The sequence below is a fragment of the Triplophysa dalaica genome, chromosome 5 (assembly GCF_015846415.1).
Source record: "Triplophysa dalaica isolate WHDGS20190420 chromosome 5, ASM1584641v1, whole genome shotgun sequence".
In the NCBI taxonomy this organism is placed as follows: Eukaryota; Metazoa; Chordata; class Actinopteri; order Cypriniformes; family Nemacheilidae; genus Triplophysa; species Triplophysa dalaica.
Window position 1 is genome coordinate 993,917 of NC_079546.1, and position 24,024 is coordinate 1,017,940.

A 24,024-nucleotide genomic window follows, 5' to 3' on the forward strand; every position below is an offset into this window, starting at 1 on the left:
CAATAAATGTGTCACATTCAACTTTAACCCGGCGATGCAACAAAGACCTTTGACTCGAGTTAGTACTACTTCCTTAATGGCATCCATTTATCTGAGGTCTTAAAAAGCCTTTACTGTTTGTAGTTTTGTGCCTGGACCAACTGCTCCTTCTAACCTTCGTTGTCCACAGGTTCAAAAGCAGAGACATCCTAATGCCGTGTGTTCACACATAACTTATGACATAGCATTCCTGTCTTACTCCTAGAAACGCAAACATCACCACAAACACACAACAGAGGAAGAAGGCGTTTTGAGAGCAACCGCGGATGGAGAGATCTAACGTGACCCACATCCCGAGGTCAAAGGCTTTCCCCTGTGTAACGCTCAACACCAGAAGACTTATGCTGCTACGCTTTTAAAGACAGAGGAAATAGTAAGACGAGGACAGGGCTCTAGGTGAGTTCAAGGATGCAAAGTTGGCGGAGATGGTTCTAACAGACTCCCTCTGGCTCTGAAGGTATGAAATCTGCTATCACACATGTCCTGAGAGACAGAAAGATTTAGGTCTTGGAGGAGGTGGCAACAGCTCAGTGGTTCGTTTTAACGGAGACAAAAACCAATTTAAGTGCTAACCAACACCACTGCTAAACGTCAAAACCTTCAAACTAGTCAACGGATTGGTAATCAGTCTACCAGTCTATTCTCAACACATATGGTCGCCAGTCAAGTGTGATGCACACATGGCAAGTTTGCCTTTTATTGACTGATAATAGCAGCAGTTCTCGGTCCTCGATTTTAGGCTTAATTGGAGAGGCTGGGTAAACGGAAACAGACTGAGCGTCGGGTGGGGGAAGAGACAAAGAGGAAGAAGCAGCAAAGGAGGAAGAAAAAGAGAGAGGGAGCAATGTCGCTCTTTCCACCCGTCTGGTCTCCAGCGCCCATTCCGTCCACGGATGGTTAAGTGCTAAATGAACTGGGAGATTTAAGGTGGTTGTTGGACAGCTTACGCAGGGTGCAGGATCTGAGCCAGCTCTTTCCTATCAGCCTTAAATCAGTCGGGTGGCGTCTGCAGAGGGGGTGCTCAACCTGCTGCAGGCCCCCCATCCACAGCTCTGGAAAGCATTAAGGCCTATTGACATGCCGCAGGGAGTTTATTAGCAGTATGTAGCTAACATTCAGCAAACGGAGATGAGGAAGCACCACGTCTAAGCACAAAAATGAGAACAACCTGGAATTGAAACAAGACCTGATGAAGCTTTGTTGAGCTTTGAGGAAAACACACATTTGGTAAGTGTTTGCGCTTTAGGAATTTGTGCTTGATGCGATCATTGATATTTTTGTACAACCATGAAATTTGGACATACAGGAGTTGCCAAAAGTAATGTCTAATTTTGGACAATTGACATACTCATACATTTTTTTTATAAATATCGCCTTTTCCCAATCATTTTGACAAATAAATACTTTAAAAGTTAAGCGGTTTGTCCATTTTGTACCATACACCTCATAACATGTCTTTGTTCTGCTGAAGATAAAGGAAGATATTTTGAAGAACTTGGGAAACCAAATGTTTTGGGGCACCATTGACTACTTTTACCTATGTGGTAGTCAATAGTGCCCTAAAATTGTTGGTTACAAACATTCTTCCAAATGTCTTTTTATTGTGTTCCGCAGAATCAGTAAACAAATGACAGTATATTCATTTTTGGGGTGGACTATTCCTTAATCTAACCTGAGGGGTCATTAAAAGCTAATCTTGTACAAATATGACCCCCGGGACATCACTTTGGGCCACTTCTGTGTACAGAACCATGGTAATTTACAACACTATTTCAATAATATGGAAAATATTTCAAAACTAAAGTATAGATTGAAGTATGATGGTGTTGCCATCAGATTTAATCACTGGACCAGTTCTTTTTTACAAGCGTAATTACATTAGAAATAAATGACATATCAACACTTTCCAGAGATAAAACCCACTGAGATATCATATAGCAGTTCAGCACGAGATCCATTCAAATGCATTGTTTTTCCAGACGAGCATGGCTAACATGGTCCTAGCTATTAACCGCTTAAAAACACGCAGTTCCCTGGAATAATCATTCCTTTTTTCACTGAAGTTGGAAACGCTCAGACAGTTGCGTTATCAGTGAGCAGACGTTCTAAAAAGAGCTTGAGTTGTGAAGATTTTCCACAGCTCACAGTCACGGTCGATTACTTAGTCATATAACGAGCGCTTTCCCCATCTAACCTAGAGAGAGAGGCCGACGGGCGCAGCGCCCAGGGTAGGGCTCCCACGTCCGCCCGTTAACACATCCAGAAAAGGCGCCCTGGACCAGGGGGCCAAAATGTTCCAACCGCATAATCTCCGCCACAATGAGCCACGAACTTTACTGTTTCAGCAGCTTGTGCAGCAATGCTGGCCATGTTGGGTTCACTGGGTTTGATGGGGGAGGAGTTGCGCTATTATTTGTTTTGACAGGATTGCACAAAGGTCAATAATTGAAATCTTTCATTTTGGCCATCACCCACCAATTAATAAGGGACTCGAATTTGTTTTATTGCTAGACTCTCAGTGATGCGTAAATGATGATATGATGGAGTGAAAACATTCGCTAGAAGCGCTGTGGCTTAATTGACATCTTTAGACTATTTTCCTAGTTACCCTCTGACACAGAGCAGGCGAGCAGAACCCAGCTGGCCAGCACGTCCTTGGGTTGCCTAGTTCCAAGAGGGAAACCAGAAACATGGATGCGCCATTAAAATGTATTTTTCTTGAGTGATGCATCCTGGGAGAGCGGGCCAAGACGTGTGGTTTGCTGAGGCCTTAAAAAGCAGGACAGTCAGGCAGTGAAGCAAGACTGGGCAAACGAAACTGCCCAGAAAAGCAACCCTATGTCTGAGAGAGAGAGAGAGCGTGTGTGAAAATATGAAAATCACTGCACCTTCACGCCTTTAATGTCAGACGCTCTCAAATCAAATATTACTCCACTTTGTCATGCAATCACGCAGATGAAATCTCAACTAAAGTCTTTTTTCCCACTATTTATAGATTGAGTGGGAATGAGAATCATGAGAAACTGAATGTTTCGAGAGATAACGCTTGACATGAAATGACTAGTGAAATGGACCTCCCTCACCAAACACGAGGCCAGTTTACAATTCTCTGTATCCTCCGAGGAAAATACATACATTGACATTTACCACAAAAAAAGAGGTGGCGGGTAAAGTCATCGCCTATCTGGCTGATGCTAAACAGAGTTCCTCTCAGAATCCAGCGGAGAACGTAGAGCCAAAACCCTGACAGAGGAGAGATTTCACACACTTCTACACAAGCTCTTATAGGTGAGCTCATCCTTCATGACATCATCGCAACATTTAGATGCCGCGGTCTAAACTCTCTTCTGATTGGCAGATTCAAACATGGCCACCGCAGAGCTACAAGCTATTTATCTGAGTGGATTACAACCCGTAGACTCTCCAAGGGCAGCCATCGGTCTCTCATCAAGGAGCGAAGCTCAGATTACAAGGTCAGATAAAACCCAATGCTTGCGTGCTGCCGGCGCGACCGAATGGTTGATATCTGTCGAACGCTTGATTGGGTCAGAGTAATTTTATTCTGCTGCCTCTCCCGACATGCTGGACCTCGGCGAGCGACGACCATCCGTCAAACGACCTTTGACCTTTGGTAAGGAGCTAGGGTATGTTTCCAATGACACCCTATTTCCTCATTTCCTATGGCATGCTCTTACTCAGACATCGACAAATGGAGAAGCTATGACTGATTGAGCCATTTGGGGTACAGTCGCTCGGCTCCATCCCAGAGAAGCAGATCTCGGTTTCATGGTACAGGAAGAAGGGCAGTATGGTTCAGGGGCTCCACAGAAACCCCGAGTCTGTGCCCTGCCAAACTTCGCCCCCCTCGCAATCCCAGTCGGAGCGAGGGCCCCACCGCCGTCTACCCTCCCGTCTGCACCAGGCGAACGGAGCCAGAGGCCAGTTTTATATTGAAATCATATGGAGGTGGGAAGGTTTCGACAACGACCCCCTGCAACTTCCCTCTTCGCCACATGTTTCCCATTTTAATCTAATTATAAATATTTGGACAGGAATCAGTTGGAACTGACAGAAAGAAAAAAGTCACGCTGGAATAAACAATGCAAGTACAAAAGACAAATAAGAAAGCAAACATGCGCTTTCGGTTCATGTTAATGGCTAAAACAGAGCTGTTGAAAAGTTCCCCTCCTGACCACTGAGCCGATTTCGGAGTCGCAGAAAAAAATCCAATCTCAGCAACGGTGTCTCCGTTCTTCCACCGAGGGGCGGGGACCTTTTTAATAATGTGGGCGAATGGTGGGTGGCTGTGCTCATGGGACGAGTTCAGCGGAGGTTACACCTTAGTTGCTCCAGCGGGACGGGTACCCGCTGACCCCTGGAATATGCTAGCGAATGCCAAGCTCTGTTTCACGGTTTTCCATGGAATCGCACCGTCCAACGGGTTAGTAATGTCTGAGGTCGCCAAATCGAGGTGACACGACAATTGAGTCTTCATTACTTTTCTGTTCTGCATGCTAACACCAGCTTTGGCATGGCTTAGGACGTGAGTCACTTTGAAAATAACGTTCATGACAAAAGAAGGAGGGGGATGTGAAAATAATGGAGGAATATGCAGCCTGGATGAAAAAAACGGCGCATGGACCTGTTTTGGGTGAGTGGTTGTAAAGATGGGAAAGGGGGGTGTGATGGAATACACTGGCTTGCTAGTCTCCCTCTTGCAGAACGTCTCTCATCGGGTTGCGGGTCTTCCAATGCTCAATTGCTGGCCGTGCTCTGTAATATTTCCCGAGAACATAACATCAGTCAAGTTTATGGTGGTCGCCACATGTTTTCCATACTTCCTACAAAAATTCAGGTATAAGCGAAGCTCAAACCGGGTAAGGAAACGTTTTACACAAAATAGCGATGGGTCGCGATGGCTGAGAAGTGACGTCGACTAGTCAATCCACCATTTGAGAGCGAAATCTCCACACTTTACTCTATTGTGCAGCTGCTGGCTCTATTTTTAAATGATTAAAAACGTCTTATGTAAACGTCTTCTAAGAAATGTGCCTGATTGGGGTCACCTGAACCGTAACCGGCCTAATTATACAAGACTTCCTGTAAGAGCCATTAGTCTTACACAAAACTATTATAAATATTCTGGGACCATAATGGTAAGGTTTCTACTAGAATCTCAGACTCGCTTCCTCTTTGGGTGTAAGATTCCAACTCTCGATTTCTAAAAAAATCCACACAAATCTTTACATGACGACGGCGAAACGACAGAAGCGGCGAAAACACCCAAACAGAACTGCATCAATAATCCTCAACTAAAAAACAAAAAAGCAACAGCAGCCGGAGATGAAATGAGAAGACGAGCGAAACTCAGAGGAACAAAAACAAAATCAGCCACACAAAACAGAGTCAAGGGCCAGAGAGCATGCTCTGTAAATACACCCCTAGTGATACACCAGGCAGTCAGATTAAAACGGACTGCAATTCATCATCGCCAAAACTGAATCCAGGGTTGCGGTGTGTCGTTGTGGGTTATCGTGCCAAACGGGGAGCAATTAAATATGCCTCGACCACCCACAATTCAACATGAAGGAGATCAGAGTCATGTTGAGATTATTACCCTCTCTAATCATGCGCTTGTACGTACGGACGCGGTTCCCCCCACCTTGCCCTGAGAACACGGTTGGAAGAACACGGCTGGCCTTTATGTGAGCTTTAATACGTTCGGGGGCTTGGAGGTCTTGATCTCCCCGGCTAAATGCCATTACAAGTTGGACATGGTCATATGATATGCAGAGAGTGACTTTCACGCTACGGTTACACGTACAGTTTGGCACCACGGGTGTAGCGACCATCTGAATTCTGAATGTATGGGAGCGAGCAGCTTAGCGGGTTCAGACATTAAGACCTGCGAACGAAGCAAAAACATTAGCGAGTGGGGCCCGGTAGTTGCCTGAAATAGGACACAGTGTAGGGGGGCAGCTGTTCAGATTAGACACCCCCCTTCATGCTGCCGAGACCCTCGGCCCACGGCTAGCACAATTCCACTCTGTTCTCCAGTGCTCCGCTACGCCTAATTGCTCTTGCAGTATATGTGCTTTATTGCACACGGCTGTTCATGCCGGTTATCTGTGGGACCTGCTAATTTATTACAGTCTGAACGATGCATGGCATTTACCATCATCATGGGCATGAGGTAACAGTCGTGATGCAGCGGGAGACAGGATGCCTGAGTCTTCAACGACCGAACCTGTGTGTGTCCATGGCCGAAACATGTGCGGCTCATATGTATTCTACAGTCTGTGTGTTTCCTCCAAACCATCCATCAAAATTGACAGCGCGGAGACAAATATGGTGATGTTTTTTTGGTGGGGAAAGGCAAAGACCAGAGAAGTCAAAAGGTAGACGCTTCTGTGTAAAACAATAAAGAACCACGAAGTAGTCCTAAACAGGATTCTGAGAGGTACAGAAGAAATTGACCATTACAGTCGGCTGTGAAAAATGTAGGAATCGAGAATTAAATGAAACGGAATAAAACAGGAAAAAGGAACTGCTCACCACAAAATAAAGAACGTTGTGTCATTATTTACTTGATCTCACGGCCTTCCAAAATAAGCGTTGTAAAAGTAGTTCAATCACAACTAAATCACTGATTTAAAAGTGACAAATTGGACTCATTCATGGAACTTTTTTTGACTGTTTTGCATCTTGACAGAAGTGTCCACTGTCATTTTATGAGGGAAAATTATATATATTTTTTAGTACGGCAAAATTTACAGCATAGAGTTTTGGAAGGACGTGTGCTCAGAAATGACAATTTCCATTTTTAGGTGAACAAATCCTTCATAAAAAACATTTTATCATGTACAGTATCATTTCCAGCCTGGTAATGTTTGAAAACGGCAAGCCAATGCATTCGCAAATCCTACTATAAAGCAACAAAATATACTTTGTAAATGAAAAAAGAATAATTCAATGGCAACAATATTTATATCACCGACGAAACCAGACACGAAGAAAACCACGAGACATACGAATAATGAGAAAGGAAAGATGGGATGAACCGGAAAGTGCAGAAAGCATCATGTTTCAAAAACAGTTGAAACATGATGAAACCACGGAGAAAACAGCGGTGTAGCGTCATGCCCCATTTACACAGTTCTCACCCTTCTGAACAAAATGGCTGGGAGAGGGCATGTGATTGGCTACGCCCAAATGCCCTCCTCATCGTCCTATTGGTCGAAAATGAGCGCAGATTTAATCCAGGGCAGCATGGGATTAAAGAAAGAAGTTATTAGTGGGAGAGAGAGAGAATGTTATTACATCGAACAGTTTCGCTTCGACAGACATGCAATGAAAGAAAATGACATAACACACAGTGCCGAAGCTGTGAATCTGTGCAATGAATCAAAACCACATCTACAGTATGTAGAAAAACCCCAAAGAATGTCAAGTCAAAGAGCAAGACACTACTTTCCCGTTAATTTTTCAGTCTCTCAGCAGGGGGTCAGGGTTGATTAGTTGGTCACTGAACCGGAGTGAAACCGATCATTAAACCCAACTGCTTTCAGCCCTAAAAACGGACGGCTGTGCTAAAACAGGATTGAAACCATAGCAGTATGCGCTGGAAATGAGAACCACACGTGGCCTTCACCCCGTCGGTCTGGAAAATACCTGCAATGAAAGCGTTTGAGATCTGTTTCGCTCTCGGTTCTGTTTAGGTGATAACTGTGTGATTGGGAGATTTGGAGGGGGCTCAGGTGTTCTTATTTCAGTTGGAAATATGTAAGTTAGATGAGTGTTTTCTTGGCAATCGGAAAACCGACAACGTGAAGGGTCTGTGACAGGGACTAGAGATATGCTAGTGTGTGTGTGTATGAAGACCAAAATCCAATATTCCTTTTCATCGATTGTGTTGTGTGAGCTGGGAATGCGTGGATCTAAACCGATGTTGTTGAAAGATGGCTTTCTTCTTCGCTTGAACTGGATTATTACACTACGTTTAGTGCATTAAGTCATGTCATAACAACCATCGGGATTTGCGCTTCCTGGGAGAGCCGGGACTGGGGAACGCAACCTTTCTCTTTGAATTTCACTCTCTATTCATCCTTTATCTAGTCAATTCTTTCCTCTTTCTCTTCTTGGGAACTAATTCCTGTTGGAGTGCCGTCCAGAGCAGAGAGGCTTAAGGAATCCAACGTTAAAACCAACAAAGAACAAAGCCAGTCAAATCTTCTCCAATCCTTCGGTGTGACCAAAGTATTCCAGTCGGGTGACGTGTATGTGTGTGTGTACATTCATGAATGAGCTTAATATGAAACAATACACACATTTGAGCTGAAGATACTGTACGTTGGTGGATGAAAAATGTAATTTCCTGTTGTTTACGTTTGGTTGTGCGATGGCTTCGCAGGAAGATCTTCAGGGCTTCATACCATGTTAGCGAAAGAGACCCGAGTAGTCAAACACATAAATGCACAAAAGCGCAACAACGCAATGAACGAGATGCACTGTGATTGGCTCACCTGATCTGGAGAAGGTTTGTGATTGGTCTGGTCAGGATTGGAGGCTTTTAGGTGGTCATCCTCGTAGTTATCGGCCATCAGCTTCATTCGGTTCTGCGTCTAGAAAAGATACAGTTCGCTGTTAACGCCAAAACACACAATCTGACCGAGCCTGGTAGTCGTAGGGCTTGAGTTATCAAATCTCCATCTCGGTCCGTGCTGTTAGGAATGGAAACTTTATCTGTATGAACTCAATTACAAGCATTATAAGAAGAGATTCTGATATTCCTTTTGATAGACAGAGTATTACTTCGAGCCCTACAGCAAAAAGGGGATTGCGTTGTATTCACGCAAGTTTCAGCTGTCAGCTGGAATGGATTTGAAAGAGAGCGACGGAGATCTTTTAAGCCCAGAGGAGAGGGGTGTGAAAAAGCAATAACAGAGAGAAAGAGAGAGAGAGAGAATGGTGCAGATGTAGAGAATAGAACAAAACACCAGGTTGTCTAAAATATAAACACATCGTGCACACCCGTCCCCTGCTCGATAGACGTTCAAACCTCTGTACACTGAAACTGACACGTATTTTAACAAGCGCCCTAAGGTTTCTGTGTCTGACCACCTTGTAGATTTGAAGGGTGTTTGTTGGTGCCGTGGGCTGGAGGTTAGAATGCATGTTCTGACACATTGAGCTATGGTGATTATATGGGTGACGTTACTCTGAATCCTCCCATCGCTTCCTCTCTAGTCTCTCTAATCTTGTTGCGCCTTGTTTTTATCACAATGTAAAAACACAATACTTACTTGAGGTTTGCCAATTAGGCGTCACACACAAAACAAACATGACATCATGTACTCTGCTAAATGTGCACTTGTGAACACTTGATGGGATGGTTCGCCTCGACATTAAAATTCCTCGTTGTGTGCTCACCCTCATTTCAAACCCGTATTACTTTATTTCATCTGCAGAACACGAAAGAAGATGTTTTAAGGACGTTGGTAACCAAACAACACTGCGAGCCATTCACTTCCATTGTGCGGACCCAAAACCGCCGAGATAAATCTTCTTTTGGCTCCACATAAAAAATGTGTCATAAGTTTTGAATGACAGGTAAGCGAATAAATGACAGAATTTTCAGGGTGAACTATCCATAATACATCAGTCTTCATGTTACTAGACCTTCATTCCCAATGCCCCCCGACATCATACAGCAACAAAAGTACCGCTAACAATAAAATGAATCAATCAAACATTGCGTTCGAATGGAAACGTGCCCACACCCTGTCCTTCCAGATTCTTGAGCTTGTTCCCCGCCTGCTCCCTGACCAGAATGTGATGGTTGGGCTCCTTCTGTTTGGTTTTCTCACCCGCTTCCCTGCAACCCCAGTGCCCCTCAGTTACAGTAATAAACAGCATTAACGGGCCACAGGGCAGCGTTGGATTTAAATGGGCCGGGTTCACCCCAGTCGCTGCGCTCCACTCGGTCAGAATTATGTCAGTGGTCTGGGTGAGAGTTGGCCTCCTAATGGGGCGAGCGAGGCGATAGGCCATAAGCCAGTTGGGGGTTCTATCCTCAACAAGCCAGTTCAACGAAAATAAAAGTTTGGATGGCTGCCATCTATACTGCGTGCCACAAACACAGAACCTTTTCTCTGGCTCCTACATATGCGAAAAAGCCAAAAGCCCAGTGGACGTTTTCAAGAAATACCTCAGCCAGAGATAAAATAAGAAACAAATTTCATATTGGGTGAAGGATTGGGGGGAGGATGTATTTTTGTGCCAAATACACGTCTGCGCTAACCACATGCATGGGATGAAAACGTTGTCCGCAAAACACCCACATCATCAACATAACGCCTGCTAGACGCGACGCTACTGGCTGCCTCTACTTTTGGTGTGGGCCGGGCTCGTTCTCTACCTGTTAACAAGCCACTTAGTCAGAGGTTAAATAAAAACACTGAGCAAACAACCCCTGAGCAGCTCGCAGACACCCTGTACTCAACAACCCCACAGAAGACGCAGTCAACTTGAGGGGCAAGAGGGCCGCAGGCGGAGGGGAAGCCATTATAGCCCCCGGAAAAAACGCAGCATTTCAGATCGACTGTCACTACCTCACGAGGAAGAAAATACCCCATTCAAGACAATTTGTTCCACATGCTCAGCCGGTGAGTTTTAGAGGATTCGGGGCGAGGGTTCGGAAAGACTTAAGCTCTCTGGTTTGTAACCTGTAAATCCCTGAACGGGTAAAGAGTGTTCAAATGCTAGCGTGAAAGGGGGGAAATGATTTAGTCGATTTCGCTAACAAGAGGCCCGTGCGGCTTTCCCGGCGCGTACGCACATCGTACGTTTCCTCTCCTGAGGAGGCGAAACATACATGCTAAAAAAAATAAACGTGAAAACAAACAGTTTGCCTTGAAGCTGTAAGGTTTCGGGGCCTGGCGGCCGCAAAGCACCTACAGAGGACTCTCTATTCCAGTCACTTACTGAAGCGAAAAGCTCATTTGCAAAGCAAAAGAAAATATTTGCACTCATAGATGCTATCGAAGAGGTTTGGGTGTAATCTCATTTCTGCCACTGCGATGGAGTGAAAATAAAATACACAAATAATAATAAAAATTATGTCATTGGTAACTCCAAGACATAGGCTATACGTAATATTTTGACCTTTCTAAATCTTTATAAACGCTTCACACTACTGGTTTCCAACAACAAAAGACATGTATTGACAAGACATGAAAAAAAAAAATAATAAGTAGCCTATAAAATGGGTAGTTGATTTGCAAATGTGTCCAATGGTGTGATGGCAAAAAAAACACAAAAAAAAACATCGAAGATAAATCTCTCTAAAATGCAATTTTATATGATAAATATTAAAAATACAAAGTACATTTTTTTGTTAATTTTCAAACTTTTGCCACCAAAGGAAACATGGCAACTACCCATATACATTCTGAACCTTCCTTGCGTGAATATAACAAAACTTTGCCATCCACTCTGAAATCATACGCGTATTAAATCTCGGTTCATATTTTCTTACAAAACCACACAAATCATTGATATTAACTATCCACATTGCACAATTTCTCTTTATAGAAACTGTATGCATGTACAATTAAAGAGCCAGATTAGCAATAAAATCACAATTATTTTGTATTTCTTCTCTAAAATCCTCATAAGATTTGAAATGTGTGATTACTGTGAATACTCTTCATCCCCATTTCACTCTACGGCGGAAAAAAGAACCGTATCGTTTTTCATTCAGTCAACCCGAGGAACCTTCTCGGGGTTAATAAAATGATTTATGAAGCAATACAGCAAATCTGCCATAATTTCCTAAAACATGTCAGCGTAGCTTAAACATAACTATACAGAGTTCCCTCTGCCTCCCCTCCAGGGGTGACCGGCTCCAACCCACCGAGAATGAAAACAGGGAGATGGTTTTCAAAGGGGACTGCAACCGCTCACTGCAAACTGTCAAACTCGCGTCTCTGTTTGGAAAACAGGTGAGGGCCGCTATACAGACGCCACTCTCCGAGCGGAAGAGGCCCCTCTGCTAAGAGATAAACTCATTCCAGAAGACAGGACAAGGGAGAGCCAATGGAGAGGAGACAAATTGCTACAAATGTCCATGTGTGGCCTTTGACCTCTGTGGATGATCTAGCCAATGACATCATGTACCCCACGTTAGCAGAAGCAACTAAACCTCCTGGATTTACTTTGGCGGAGCGTTCGACCTTCGCACAACTCGCAGACGCCCTTGGAAAACACAATATGGACAATGGAAGGGCAACGAGGGGGGATTCTCAGAGATGTCGGGGTTGAAAGGGAAGGGGTCCACAGGGAGGTGTTTGTGTATGTATGTGAGGAGAGGGAGGCGTGGGGAAGCGTTTGTGGAAACCGGATCTCCTCAAAGGGCCGGAGGGGTTCTGAAGAGCCGATCCCAGATGGCTACGGAACAGGGAGGCACACTCCGTACCTAACAGCTCATCTGTGAGCTATAAAACAAAGACGAGGGGAAAGGTGAATGGTGAAGGGACGGAGATGGTGAGGAAGATAGCAGGGAAGGGAACTGAGATCCTGTTTGAAATTATTGAATTTTTCATAACGCAAATGTCCTAAAATGTGTTTAAACGTTTTATAAATTCGCCATAATCGCATTAAGTCACTTTAAGCCACACGTGCCTTAAATAAACAGTTTTTTGGTTCATTTCAACTTGGACACGTTGAAATAAATGACTTGCGGTTCAGAAAGCGAGTTAGATGAATTCCATAACCACTTCGAGTAATTCGTCAATGATTCAAACTCCATCACGCTCTGCGTTAGGTGCTGTAACTTTCAGACGGTTTTACTCTGGTGTCCCGTAACCAATGGTTTGGACATTTAAAAATGGAAATCCTCTGTTCCCATGTCTTAATGGAAGGGGGTTGGACGCCGGGAGAACAGAAGGCTGGAAAGGAATGCGAAAAGGAGAACGAAATGTGCGCAGGCTAGCGGGCTAACAAGCGGGTAAGCGAGACCCTGTTAAGAAGCCCTCCTTAATTGTAGGAGCCCCTTACATCCATGTGTAATAAAATGTACCATGAAACCAGATCCCTGTCTGAGTGGCTCACGGCGAGGGAACTGCTGTGTGTTTGTGTATTTGTGTGCGTGTCGAGGTGCTTCTGGAATCCGACATATGGATCTTTTTCTCTGTTTTTCCCCTTTTCTCCAGGACCTCTCTTACTTCCAAATTCCTTCAGCTAGAGGCAGCGATACGGACTTGATAAAGTCGAGCGGATGAGGGAACACACACTAAGCCCTGTTGCCGGAGAACGCTGCAACATTTACAAAACCACTCGGGTTACTGCCGGCGGCACCGAACGCATCTAAAGGAACGGAGAGGGAATGCTTCTAAGTGCCACACTTCCCTGCCTTCTCCGCATCGCTTATCTATACATTTCTCACTCTGTCTTTTTTCTCTCGACCGCTTTTCGTACGTTTTCTTCTCGTTCTCTCTCTCATAGTAATTGTCAGGAATGCTGACCTCAATCCGTTGGTTTCCGTCCCAACTGGAGAGCTGGTTTGTTCACTTAATCTAATCATTTTTACAATTATTCTACTTCTCCGCCATTATCATTTCTCCTGACTCCCAGCCTGCTCTAATACGGCTCAAAAACGCTGACATGCTGCCAACAAACGAGAAAAAACCCTGAAAATTGATGAAAGTGCTGAGTGGCGATTATCCGTCATTGCTCAGAATTCGGTGTGATATCAAGGGCCTTTTTATGGGGCTCAAAATTGGGGTCAAGGAAGTGAAACGTCTTAATGGCAGCTCCTCCTACACCTTCACAGCAGACCTTCATGATCTCCGGAGCACACAAACCCTTTCTCTGCCTCCTTCCTTAAAAAATATTGTGAATAAAATGCAAAAAAAAAATTTTTGTCTATTGCATTTTCGTCATATTTCCTTATTGTAATTGCTTTCAATTGCAGAAGTTTAAAAGCATCAAGCTACACAATAACAAAAATTACATAATGACTGCATTTGAAGAAATGGTTATAAATGGGATCGTGTTCCACATTGTAATGCAAATAAAATAATAAATATGGATTGAGAAAAAAAAAGTTTTACATGACAAAGAATATAAAAATTAGCTGGGATGTTAAGATTGGCAGTCAATGTATGATGAGATAAATGTAAAAAATATTGGTAAGACGTTTACAATAAGGTTCCATTTGTAAACAATGAACAATAAATATTTTTATTAAAATTTACTTTAACTGGATAAAATTACTATGATTAAAAAAGCTGCAAAAATGTATTGTTTATTGTTGGTTTATGATAATGCATCTAATGTTAACAAACCTTATTGTAAAACTTTTACCATGATAAAAAACACGTATATGATATCATTTTACATCATGAGAATGCAAAGCTAAGCAAAATCCCCCAACACTGTAAACATTTTTCCTTCACTAGTAAAACAAAAGTGTGTGCGTTAAGCTTAACAAATTTGCAAAAGCAATGTTTTATTACAGCTCGTCTCATCTGTTAACAGTAGAACATCTCTTCCCGGCATTCTCCGGCTCGGCTCTAAATGGCTTTTAACACACACAAACACAAGCTCACAGATGCACACACACTTCCCTGTTTGTTTTAATGTGAACCACATGTTTCTCAAAGGTATGCCATTACCTGAACCTGCAAGCTGCATTTTGGCCACTTTTATTGATGAAACAGTATAAACAGGAGAAGAAATAATGAGACGAGGGGAAAATAAGATTTGGAGGGCATATAAGAGGCAGACTTAAACTTACACGAGCCACTTTAGCACCGAGGTCAACAATCAGAGCGCATGCACTAGCTGAAAGGCCACAGTTACGATGACTCATTACTTGGACCATTCTGCATCCATTCTCACTAAAATATCATTGCAGAGGCTATGCACCACAAAGCTTGTAGGTAAAAAGCTCAATATTTATTTGTAAAAAAATAAACAATGAACAATTCACGTTATTTTATGCATAAACTGATGTCAACAAATTAACAACAAAGCAGTCTGAGTAATCGCCTGCCGGACAAACCACGTTAATTAGGGAGTCCAGGAAAAGGTGGATTTTTTGATAAACACCCCATTCTCTCTTATACTGTTTTCACTGTAAACTATTGAGCCTTGCTTTGTTTTACGGTATTTAATGCCAGGGAAAAAATTACCAATAGTCAAGAAGAAAGACTGAAAAATTGGGTGCTCCGTCGCAGTCTTTTTCAAGACCATTAAAAGTAATTACAAAGGCTCAGAAGCCACTTAAGAGGCCAAGACATCAAACGCAAAGATAACAAAAATACAGTCCCAGATCCCTGCATGAATAACAGAGAGAGAGATAAGCATGACAGAGAGGATTCTGTACTGCTGCCGTGATTGTGAGCTGTAGCGCTTCCAGTTTTACAGGACGGGGATTTAAATGGAACTGAGCAGATAACTGGGAAATGGGTGGAAACAGAATGCTCGCTCTGTTCTGCGTGCCCAGGGGAAGCAGACTTTGAGTTAGATTTAGAAGTATATATATACACCGCAAACGTATTAGGTACATTAGTGTAGGAAGGAAATATGAACGTAGATGTCCAAACATTCTTTCCCTTTAACTGTAATATAAAAGTGAGATTTATGTACGAATATAAACACTGAAATGGATAGTACGGCCCACACAGAGATCTGATCTCACCATCAGTCTAAGATGACATGAAGAGAAAGACTAAATCCATAAAAACATCAACATCTCCAAGTTGCTCTGAACAACTGTGTGCATGTGAGTGGGACAAAAGCTGTTTAAAGTGGTCACGCCTAATATGTGACCCTGGACAACAAAACCAGTCTTATGATTTTTTTTTAAGCTGAATAAATACGATTTTTATTTATGTATGAGTTGTTCGAATATGACAATATTTGGCTGAGATACAACCGTTTAAAAGTCTGGAATCTAAAAGTGCAAAAAAATACTATAAAGTATTGAGAAAATTGCACCGTGGCCGGCCATCCACACACAAAAATAAAGTTTTTATATATTTAAGGTAGGAAATTTACAAAACATCATCATGGAACATGACATTTAGCAAATAATCTTATGATTATTGGTATATTTGAATAACTTTAATATTATTGAATAACAGTGTATTTTTGTTACTTAAGACACATGTTTATTTAAATTTAGTAAACAGAAATAAATTGATCAATAATTATATATATTCATTACAATATTCAAGTACTCCTCAATTTACACTTTATTTTTTGGTAGAGCAGTTTGCATTTTTCCATGTTTGTTCCAAGGACCTTAGAGATGTTGCCAATGTTGTCACAAATAATTTGCTAATGTGCTCTGAAAGAAAGAACAGAGTCAGAATGAAACACGAGATAGAGAGAAACAAAAGAGAGAAAGTAAAAGAGAGAGAGGTTTTAGTGATCTTAATCAGCTGAACAGAATGGGTGTATCATTAACAGAAACTGCCAGTTTGCAGTTGAAAAGCAACTGCATGAGCGAAACTCCATAAAAAACAGCTGCCCAACAGTCTCTTGCCAGCCAGGCACGAAAATGTTTTGAAAAAACTTCATTTGTCTAACCGAATAATAATAACATCATAAAACATTCTCCACAATCAGAGATGCAGTGGAAAATATCCATTTCCTCTCCTCCACAACGTCACACTTTGGACAAGCCGGACACCCACAGGCCTTATTCAAACAGCCATTTAGCGGCTTGTGTTCTGAGGTCTCGTGTTCCGAAAACACAGCGACTATTTTTCCTAAACGAGGAGAGAGAGTTGCGCCGGATCCAAGACAAATCCAGTTGCGGATGGGTCTGTGAGCCACGACCCTCCGTCGCAGGGCCCCCTCCGCTTGAACCCATTGCCTCGTAACCGCCGCGAGACCTTCTCGCAAACTGTGATGAATCGAAGGCCTGTTGATGTTTTTGTTTGTGCGTGTTTTTTCACTTGTTTTTCTGGATTTCTTCCCCCTCTTCCCCCTGTCATTGGCTGCGGGGCTCTGAGCTCTAATTTAAGCTCTGTGATCAGTTTGGCCGCAGCGGGATGTGAGGCGCCTGGAGCTCTGGCCATGCAACAAAACATCAGCATTCTGAACCCAGTAAAGGTACGCTTTCAAACACGACTGGGTACACAAACACGTGCGCGTGCACACACACAAGTACAATTTATTCTAGACCATCCGCAATGTGGTGGCATTGGCAAGGATTTTTAGTCCTTTCGTGGGTTACTCCGAGACAAAACGGTTTTGGGGTGACCAAACCACGTCTCTGCTGACAACAGCAGGACGCGGCTGCTTTCTGAATTGGCACCTCTGCCCATCCTAATGCCCGTCGTGCCCGATGCCACGCGAGGACTCGGCAGAGGCGACGTAGCAGGTAATGAGAGAAAGACCTATCGACCCAAATCTGCAGTTTGGGAGAGGATGGAATTACCAACACCATTCCAGCACTTGTGGGAACTAACACTAACACTCAATCTGCGGTTAGAGAACTACAACCAGACTTTTTAACACCGTCCCAGAGGACCTGCAAACTGTAATTGGACTGAATCACTCCGGGTCATCTTCCTAAGAAGCGGATGGGGTTTAGTCATCAGATACATTGGTTAAAGGGAACGGGAGACCGAAACTGCAACTCCAGTCTTCGGAAAGCACGGGGGTAATGAACCTTACCGAAATTGTCAGTATAAATATCGTTCCCTCCGTACGTCTCAATTTTCTCAAGTAGATGAGTAAAAAACGTCTGGATGCATTGGACTCTGGAGGGGATGGGGGATTTTGACAGCTTGGCATGTCCTTCATCTCTGTGCGTGGACTAAAATACACGGTGGTCAGGGTGGACGAAAACACACACACGAGCGACTTTCAATGCACTTAAACCCTACGGCTTCCAATCATAGGCTTTCACACAAACAGGGTTTCTCTATTCAGCGTTTTTTGGTGTACTACGCTGTATTTTCCTCCAATAATGGCTACAAGTAATTGAACCGTTATGGGCAGTGTGCCTTTGAGAAGGATTACAAATTTGGTTATCGTGAAATCGACATGATGACATTTACACCGAAATGGTAATTAATCTACATGGAACGGAACCCAAACCCTAAATTGTACCAATAAACCGCCTAAATCATCTGGATTCAGCCAGACGCCGCGAAAATAAAGTGCTGTTTGTGAGCTTGTCACTGTGTGTGTGACTTCAATCAAGCCCGACAGATGTATTTTTTATGGGCGAGTTGTTCATTCCAGTGTTTTATGTTGCTTCATAAAAGCTTATATTGAAAGAGACTGTGTTGATAAACAGGTTTATAGTGCATTTACAATGTGTTTCCTGCTGAGTTCAGCATGTAACGCAGCAAAAAATAGACTCGGCGCTAAACTATCTTCAGTGCCGCTCTGCTCCGTTCACACGTGTGGTGTGAACGCTGTAACCTGTTAAAAGAACATGCACCATACGTGTGCCGCGGAGTAAGAATGTGTGAAGGGAGTCTGGAACCGTTTACCCGTGATGTGCCTGGTATCGCCAACTATCTCACAATATAGATACATTACTTCAAAAGTGCCTTTGGGTTTTGTGTCAGCATATCGTCCTTCTGAAACCTTGTATCTGCATTTTTCGTGATCTTTATTTTTTTTTCAAAAATTATTATTATAAGTCAACCTTACGGTTAGGACTGTGTCAAAATAATTTGAAGCAAAAGCAACAACCCCCCCTGAAATTTAAATCCAAAACAATACAATTTGTTTTTGTTGTTGTTAAGGAACTGACAATTTTAAAGGTTTAACTGAACCTTCTGTATCTTAATACCACAAATTGAATAGATCTGATCTTAAATCTGAATTTAAATTAGTAAAAAAATGATTTATTATTTATTGAATTTTAACACAGCCAACCCCAAGAGAGAACTTCTTAATGCAATATAAGTGCAAAATTGCACCATTGCTTTAACATAAACATTTTTCATTTCATGTATTGTGATATGGAATATATCAACATATTGTTACACCCCAACTAAATTATCTTTTTGTTTTTGTTTAAAGGCTGGGAGATGAATTAAAGTTTCTTTAAAATTAAATATATGCACGAATGTATAAAACAACATACTGCAATAATTTAAAGCATCCGTGAAATCCAAAATGAATTCAACATTTGACTACACAGCTAACATACTCTAACCGCTATAAACCGTTCATTCTGACATCAGAGCGCAGCGATCCCAAACACACGCTCCCACACACGCATGTATTCTGACATACGGTTAACAGGGGAAAAGTCAGGAAGTCTCTGCTGTGATCCATCAGGAGGTTGAGAATTATGATGGAAGAGGGGGTCGGGTTTAGGGGTGGTGACCACACCGACCATTCTACACCTTTCCACAGCAGACAGAGAGCTCACTGTGCAGGCCCGGCCACTGAGGTGTCATAAAGATTTCACATGTGAGCACTAAGATGAGTAATGGTCTGAATCACGCTCCTCCATAATGGTGCGGATTAATGCAGCCTCTTAAGACCGTGCTAGGGCAGGGATGATCAATTTTATGACATATCAAATATTTTTGGATGCCTCGTGCAGGTGGGAGTGTTTTTCTGCAGGTCCCAAGCCAGGAGCGCTTTTAGAACGGCAAGCTTGGTTATGGGGAGCTCAGATGGTCTGCGGCAGACGTTCATGTTGTTTCTCTCCCACGCCAGCTGCTGTCCTAGAATAACACGCTAATAACTCATAAGACGATAATAACTCAAAGATAAGATAATACGAGAAAAGGACTTTGATTTGGGGATTGAGTCAAGACATCGTGCTTTGGTGCTAATGTAGGCAATGAGAGTTTGAATCTAACTTGGAATTTTGGGGACAGTTCACCCCAAAAATGTGATCATTTACTGTCAAAATTCTCTTTGTTCTGATGAAGACAAAGTAAGATATTTGGAAGAATGCTTGTAACCAAACAGTTCTTGGCCACCATTGACTACCATAGAAGGAAAAGTTTCTTTGTAAATGTCTTTATTTTGTTGAACACAAAAGAAGATATTTTGAAGAATGTAGGAGCGCTACATTTGTCATTTTCCAACTATGGTAGTCAATGGTGGCCAAGAACTGCTTGGTTACAAGCATTTGTCCAAATATCTTTCTCCGTCTTCATCAGAACAAAGACATTTATACAGATCTCGAGGGTGAGTAAATGATGACAGATTTTTTTATCTTCTTTTATCTCTTGAACCAGTGTCATCTGTCCAAAATTAACTGCACATGAGCTTCAAAGTAGAATAAAAGTCGATCGATGAACTAGGGGTTGTGGGGTGCTGAATGCTCTCGTGACTTCTAACATCAACGTAAATTTTAAGTCTTAAAATCCACAAAGATGTGGATCAAAATGTCAAGAGGAAACATTTCCCTCAGCCTAACCTTTGAACGTCCACTATAAGTCAAACCTTCTGACACATCTGAGTGAATTTATGTTTCTAATAATCCAAAAACCATGTGATTTACGCAAGAAATTACATTCAGACAAATATAATTCATGTCTATGCGTGTATGCTTAGATGAAAGATTTGACTTCAACATTTTTGGTCACTAATACCTGAAAATCCCTGTACATCAATTTATTACTTTTGTTGACTTTATGAGCATTCTAAACTATGGAAAATGGGAATAATAAAGAATGAACAGATGTGTCAAAGCTTTCGACTGGTAGTGTACAGACGCACAGTTTCCTAACATATCCAGATCCAGACCTGTCTAGACAAAAACCAGCAGAAGAAACCAGCCTCTCCAGCTAATCGTAACATCAGTGAACCATGTGATGGCAGTGGGGAGCAGTTGCCACCCTGGCGTTTAATCTGCGGGCTGCACAAATTTTACAAACCAACTCCTGCGCTTCACAGTGACACGCTGTTCCACTTTCTCAAGTCTGCTAATAAAACTTGGGCAGCAGATCAGAGCCGACCGCTGTGTCACGGCGCGTAGTGGAGATTTATGGAGAGAGAAAAGACTGAGCCGACGGAGAGAGCACATCAACGCGCATCAAAAGACGGTCAACCAGGGCATCGTCCTATTTTTACACCATCATCAACACCGAGGTTGACAGACACACAGACGGAGACCAGAGGAGAGAAGAAGACGAGAAGGAACAGAACAAAGAGAAACACATCAGATCTATCTTTAGGAGTGATGAAAACCGAAAGATGTTGTCATTCAAAACGTGCACGCTCATTTTCTCCCATCTTTTAATATCTCCAGCACTTCAAATATGTGGATCACACAGAACCGGCTGTTGGTTATGCATCATTTTGTCAGACATCAAGAAGTCCCATCTGCTATTTGTCTAGAATATATCATTTAAATGTAAGAATGGGCTCCAATTATCTCACGCTTGGTACGTCTAAACCTGCTTTTATTTAAAAAAAAATAAACAAGAAAGGCAATGTGAGCTTCTTAAACAAAGAAAGGATGCCCACAAGCTTTGTAGAAAAATGACGATGCTTTTATTGACTTAGTGTCATGTCATTTTTGTAGCAAAATGTTTCAAGATGCAAAATTATTGCTATTTAGATTAAATACATCCATATTCATATTTAGAAAATGTAATTCCGGTTGCGTTGATCAAAAGCAGAAATCCATTGACTGTCAAAACCAGCAAAGAACAGATGCATCACAATATACTCCCTCATTTGATTCACTATCACACCACACTTGGTTAAAACACGTGTACGGCCAAACACCATTTTCCTTTTTCCTACAAGACTCGACAAGCAAGATGAGAATTTCTCCTCCCCCAGACCATAATCAGCCCTGCATCTGTCTCTTTAAAACGCAAAAGAAAAGCACTCCTTTCATGTACCACTATGTCACACTCGTCTTCCGTCAATCACTTCCTCCGGCCCCGATCCAGAAGCTGCAACAGTAGACAGCCCTCGCCCATCCCTGGGGCCACGTCAAACACCTTCAGGCTTGTCATGTCCTGTGTCGAAAACTACAACCATTATTCTCCATCTAGATGGTAATGATTATAAATGAGTATTGGCGATTATTAATGATTCTAAATAAGTTCCAAGAGTATGCCGAATGTGTCCGGGAAGACCGGAAAAACGAAGATGGGTGAATTAAGGGTCCTTAACCTTCCGGGGCCTTTCTTAACTCTGACCCAGTTAAACTGCCCAAAATAGCTGATTTAGGGCCACCGTGTGTAACCCCCATAACTGACCCGAACCATTAGGATGTCAGGAGAGCAACCGGCCCTTAACCAAATTCCCCCCGCTGTGATTGACAGTGTGCAGGAGGGGCCGGTGGGCTGCCCTCCTGATCTCAGGGCTGCGGGTGAGAGTCGAGCCCCACAGCTATCTGCACTACTGACACCCATTTCCTGTGGAATGCTGCCGCTATGCGACGCGCTGATAGCCTGTCATTCAGAGAAAGCGCGAGGGAGGGGTGTTTTTTCGAGACTGCATGCGTGTTTGTGTGTGTGCATGCGTCCGTGAGAATGAATGGAGCAATGTGCGTGTTGCTGCGTCTGTTTGTTTTTCTGCGGGTGCCGTTTTTTGCGCATGGGCATTTCAACTGCGTGTGTGTCAAGGGGTTGCGAGGGTCTCAACTGCATGGATGTGCACTAGTCTGTGTGTATTTGAGTTAGTGTGCATGTATTTGCAGGTGGTTTGTGGGAAGGGGGAGGAGGAGCCAAGTAATCCTAAAATCGGGTCTGCGGCCGGACATCTGCGCCCTGTTTGCGTCTCCAAACTCTGGGTCTCGGCTCAGTTTGATTTTTCCCAAAACCCGTCCTGTAGCCTGTCCTTGAACTGCTATACAGCTTCGCAGAACAGGCCGCAAATTACGGCTGCACTCCTGAAGGTCAGATGGTTACTGATACTATGAACACACCATAAGGATATCCTGTCCTTTCTGCGCAATCACTCGGAATATTTCGGGTTATTGTCAACTTAACGTCTGTGGACAGCATCTGCGGCGTGCTTTTGATTACGACTCATGATCATTTTGACCTGTCCCCTGAAAAAACAAACATTTACAGTAACGCACTTACAACGCAAGCCTGGCGGGTCACAGGGTTTAAAATCTAAAATTTTAGAATTCTGGATTCACTTAACTGATGTTATTCCTGTGGCTAGAGGTTGAAGAACTCCAGGGGTGTGATGTGAATGTGGAGGCCGTTCTCACCTGCTGTTTGAGCTGCTGGACCAATCGGTCTTTCTCCCTCTTCAGCAGAGCCACCTCATCTTGAGTCTTCTTCTTCTTCGACGAGGAGAGTTCTAGAAGAGCAATGTTGGCGTCCTTCTCACTGATGGCTGCCAACAGCGCCTCCTGCCTGTTTGGAGAACCAAAAACACACAATTACTATTCTGATGTCCTTCCACGTGTCCTAGAGTTGAAGATGACACACAATGACAGCTCAGTGTGTCAAACACTAGTTCTCTATACTTCTCACATTTTCTTTACTGTCTTACCCCTGGAGCCATCTCAAAAGCTGGCGAGATGTTTTCTATGGGATGCAACACATGTGGTCCTAAAAAAAAACTTTGCAAAATGGTCCACTTCAAAGTGTAACCTTTTGAAACTGCTTATTTTTATATTCTATATCCTATTCGATAAATGTAACTCGACAACGCAATGCATGGTTAAATGCTGCCCTTAAATTTGCGCAAAACAGCTGAATCGGGCATGCAACCTGCATTTTGGAACAGCTTTAATGCCTTAAACATCAGCCGACAGCGGCCTTAAGTTTTACAACGCAGTGCCTCTCTTCGCTTCAGAGTGAAAGACTACCCGTTCCATTTTCATCTCGGCCTCTCTGCGAATGAACTTTTTCTCTTATCGTTTTCCCAATCGCTGGCGAACTCCATCGCTTTCTGTCAGTCTCTTTTCCTTCTTTACGGCTCCTCAAAGGAACCGGCTGACCCGATTCTATCCAGAGTGACATCTCAGCTCTAGAAAGAAGCTTATGTACCTGACATCAGTGTGATTGT

The 24,024-nt window shown here is 43.0% G+C and overlaps 1 protein-coding gene across 9 annotated transcripts in view; it reads right to left on the reverse strand.

Annotated features, from left to right (window-relative positions):
- Positions 1-24,024, reverse strand: part of erc1b (ELKS/RAB6-interacting/CAST family member 1b) — a 151,941-nt gene that overhangs the window by 25,056 nt on the left and 102,861 nt on the right. For 7 of the 9 annotated variants that reach the window (XM_056748569.1, XM_056748568.1, XM_056748567.1 and 4 more), the window contains 2 exons: positions 23,219-23,366; positions 8,562-8,660 (listed from right to left, as the gene is read on the reverse strand). In XM_056748569.1, coding sequence (XP_056604547.1) covers positions 8,562-8,660; positions 23,219-23,366 — 247 coding nt within the window. Of the gene's footprint in view, positions 1-7,202; positions 7,269-8,561; positions 8,661-23,218; positions 23,367-24,024 lie in introns of all 9 variants that reach the window. The other 2 variants (XM_056748571.1, XM_056748570.1) reach the window with 1 other exon arrangement.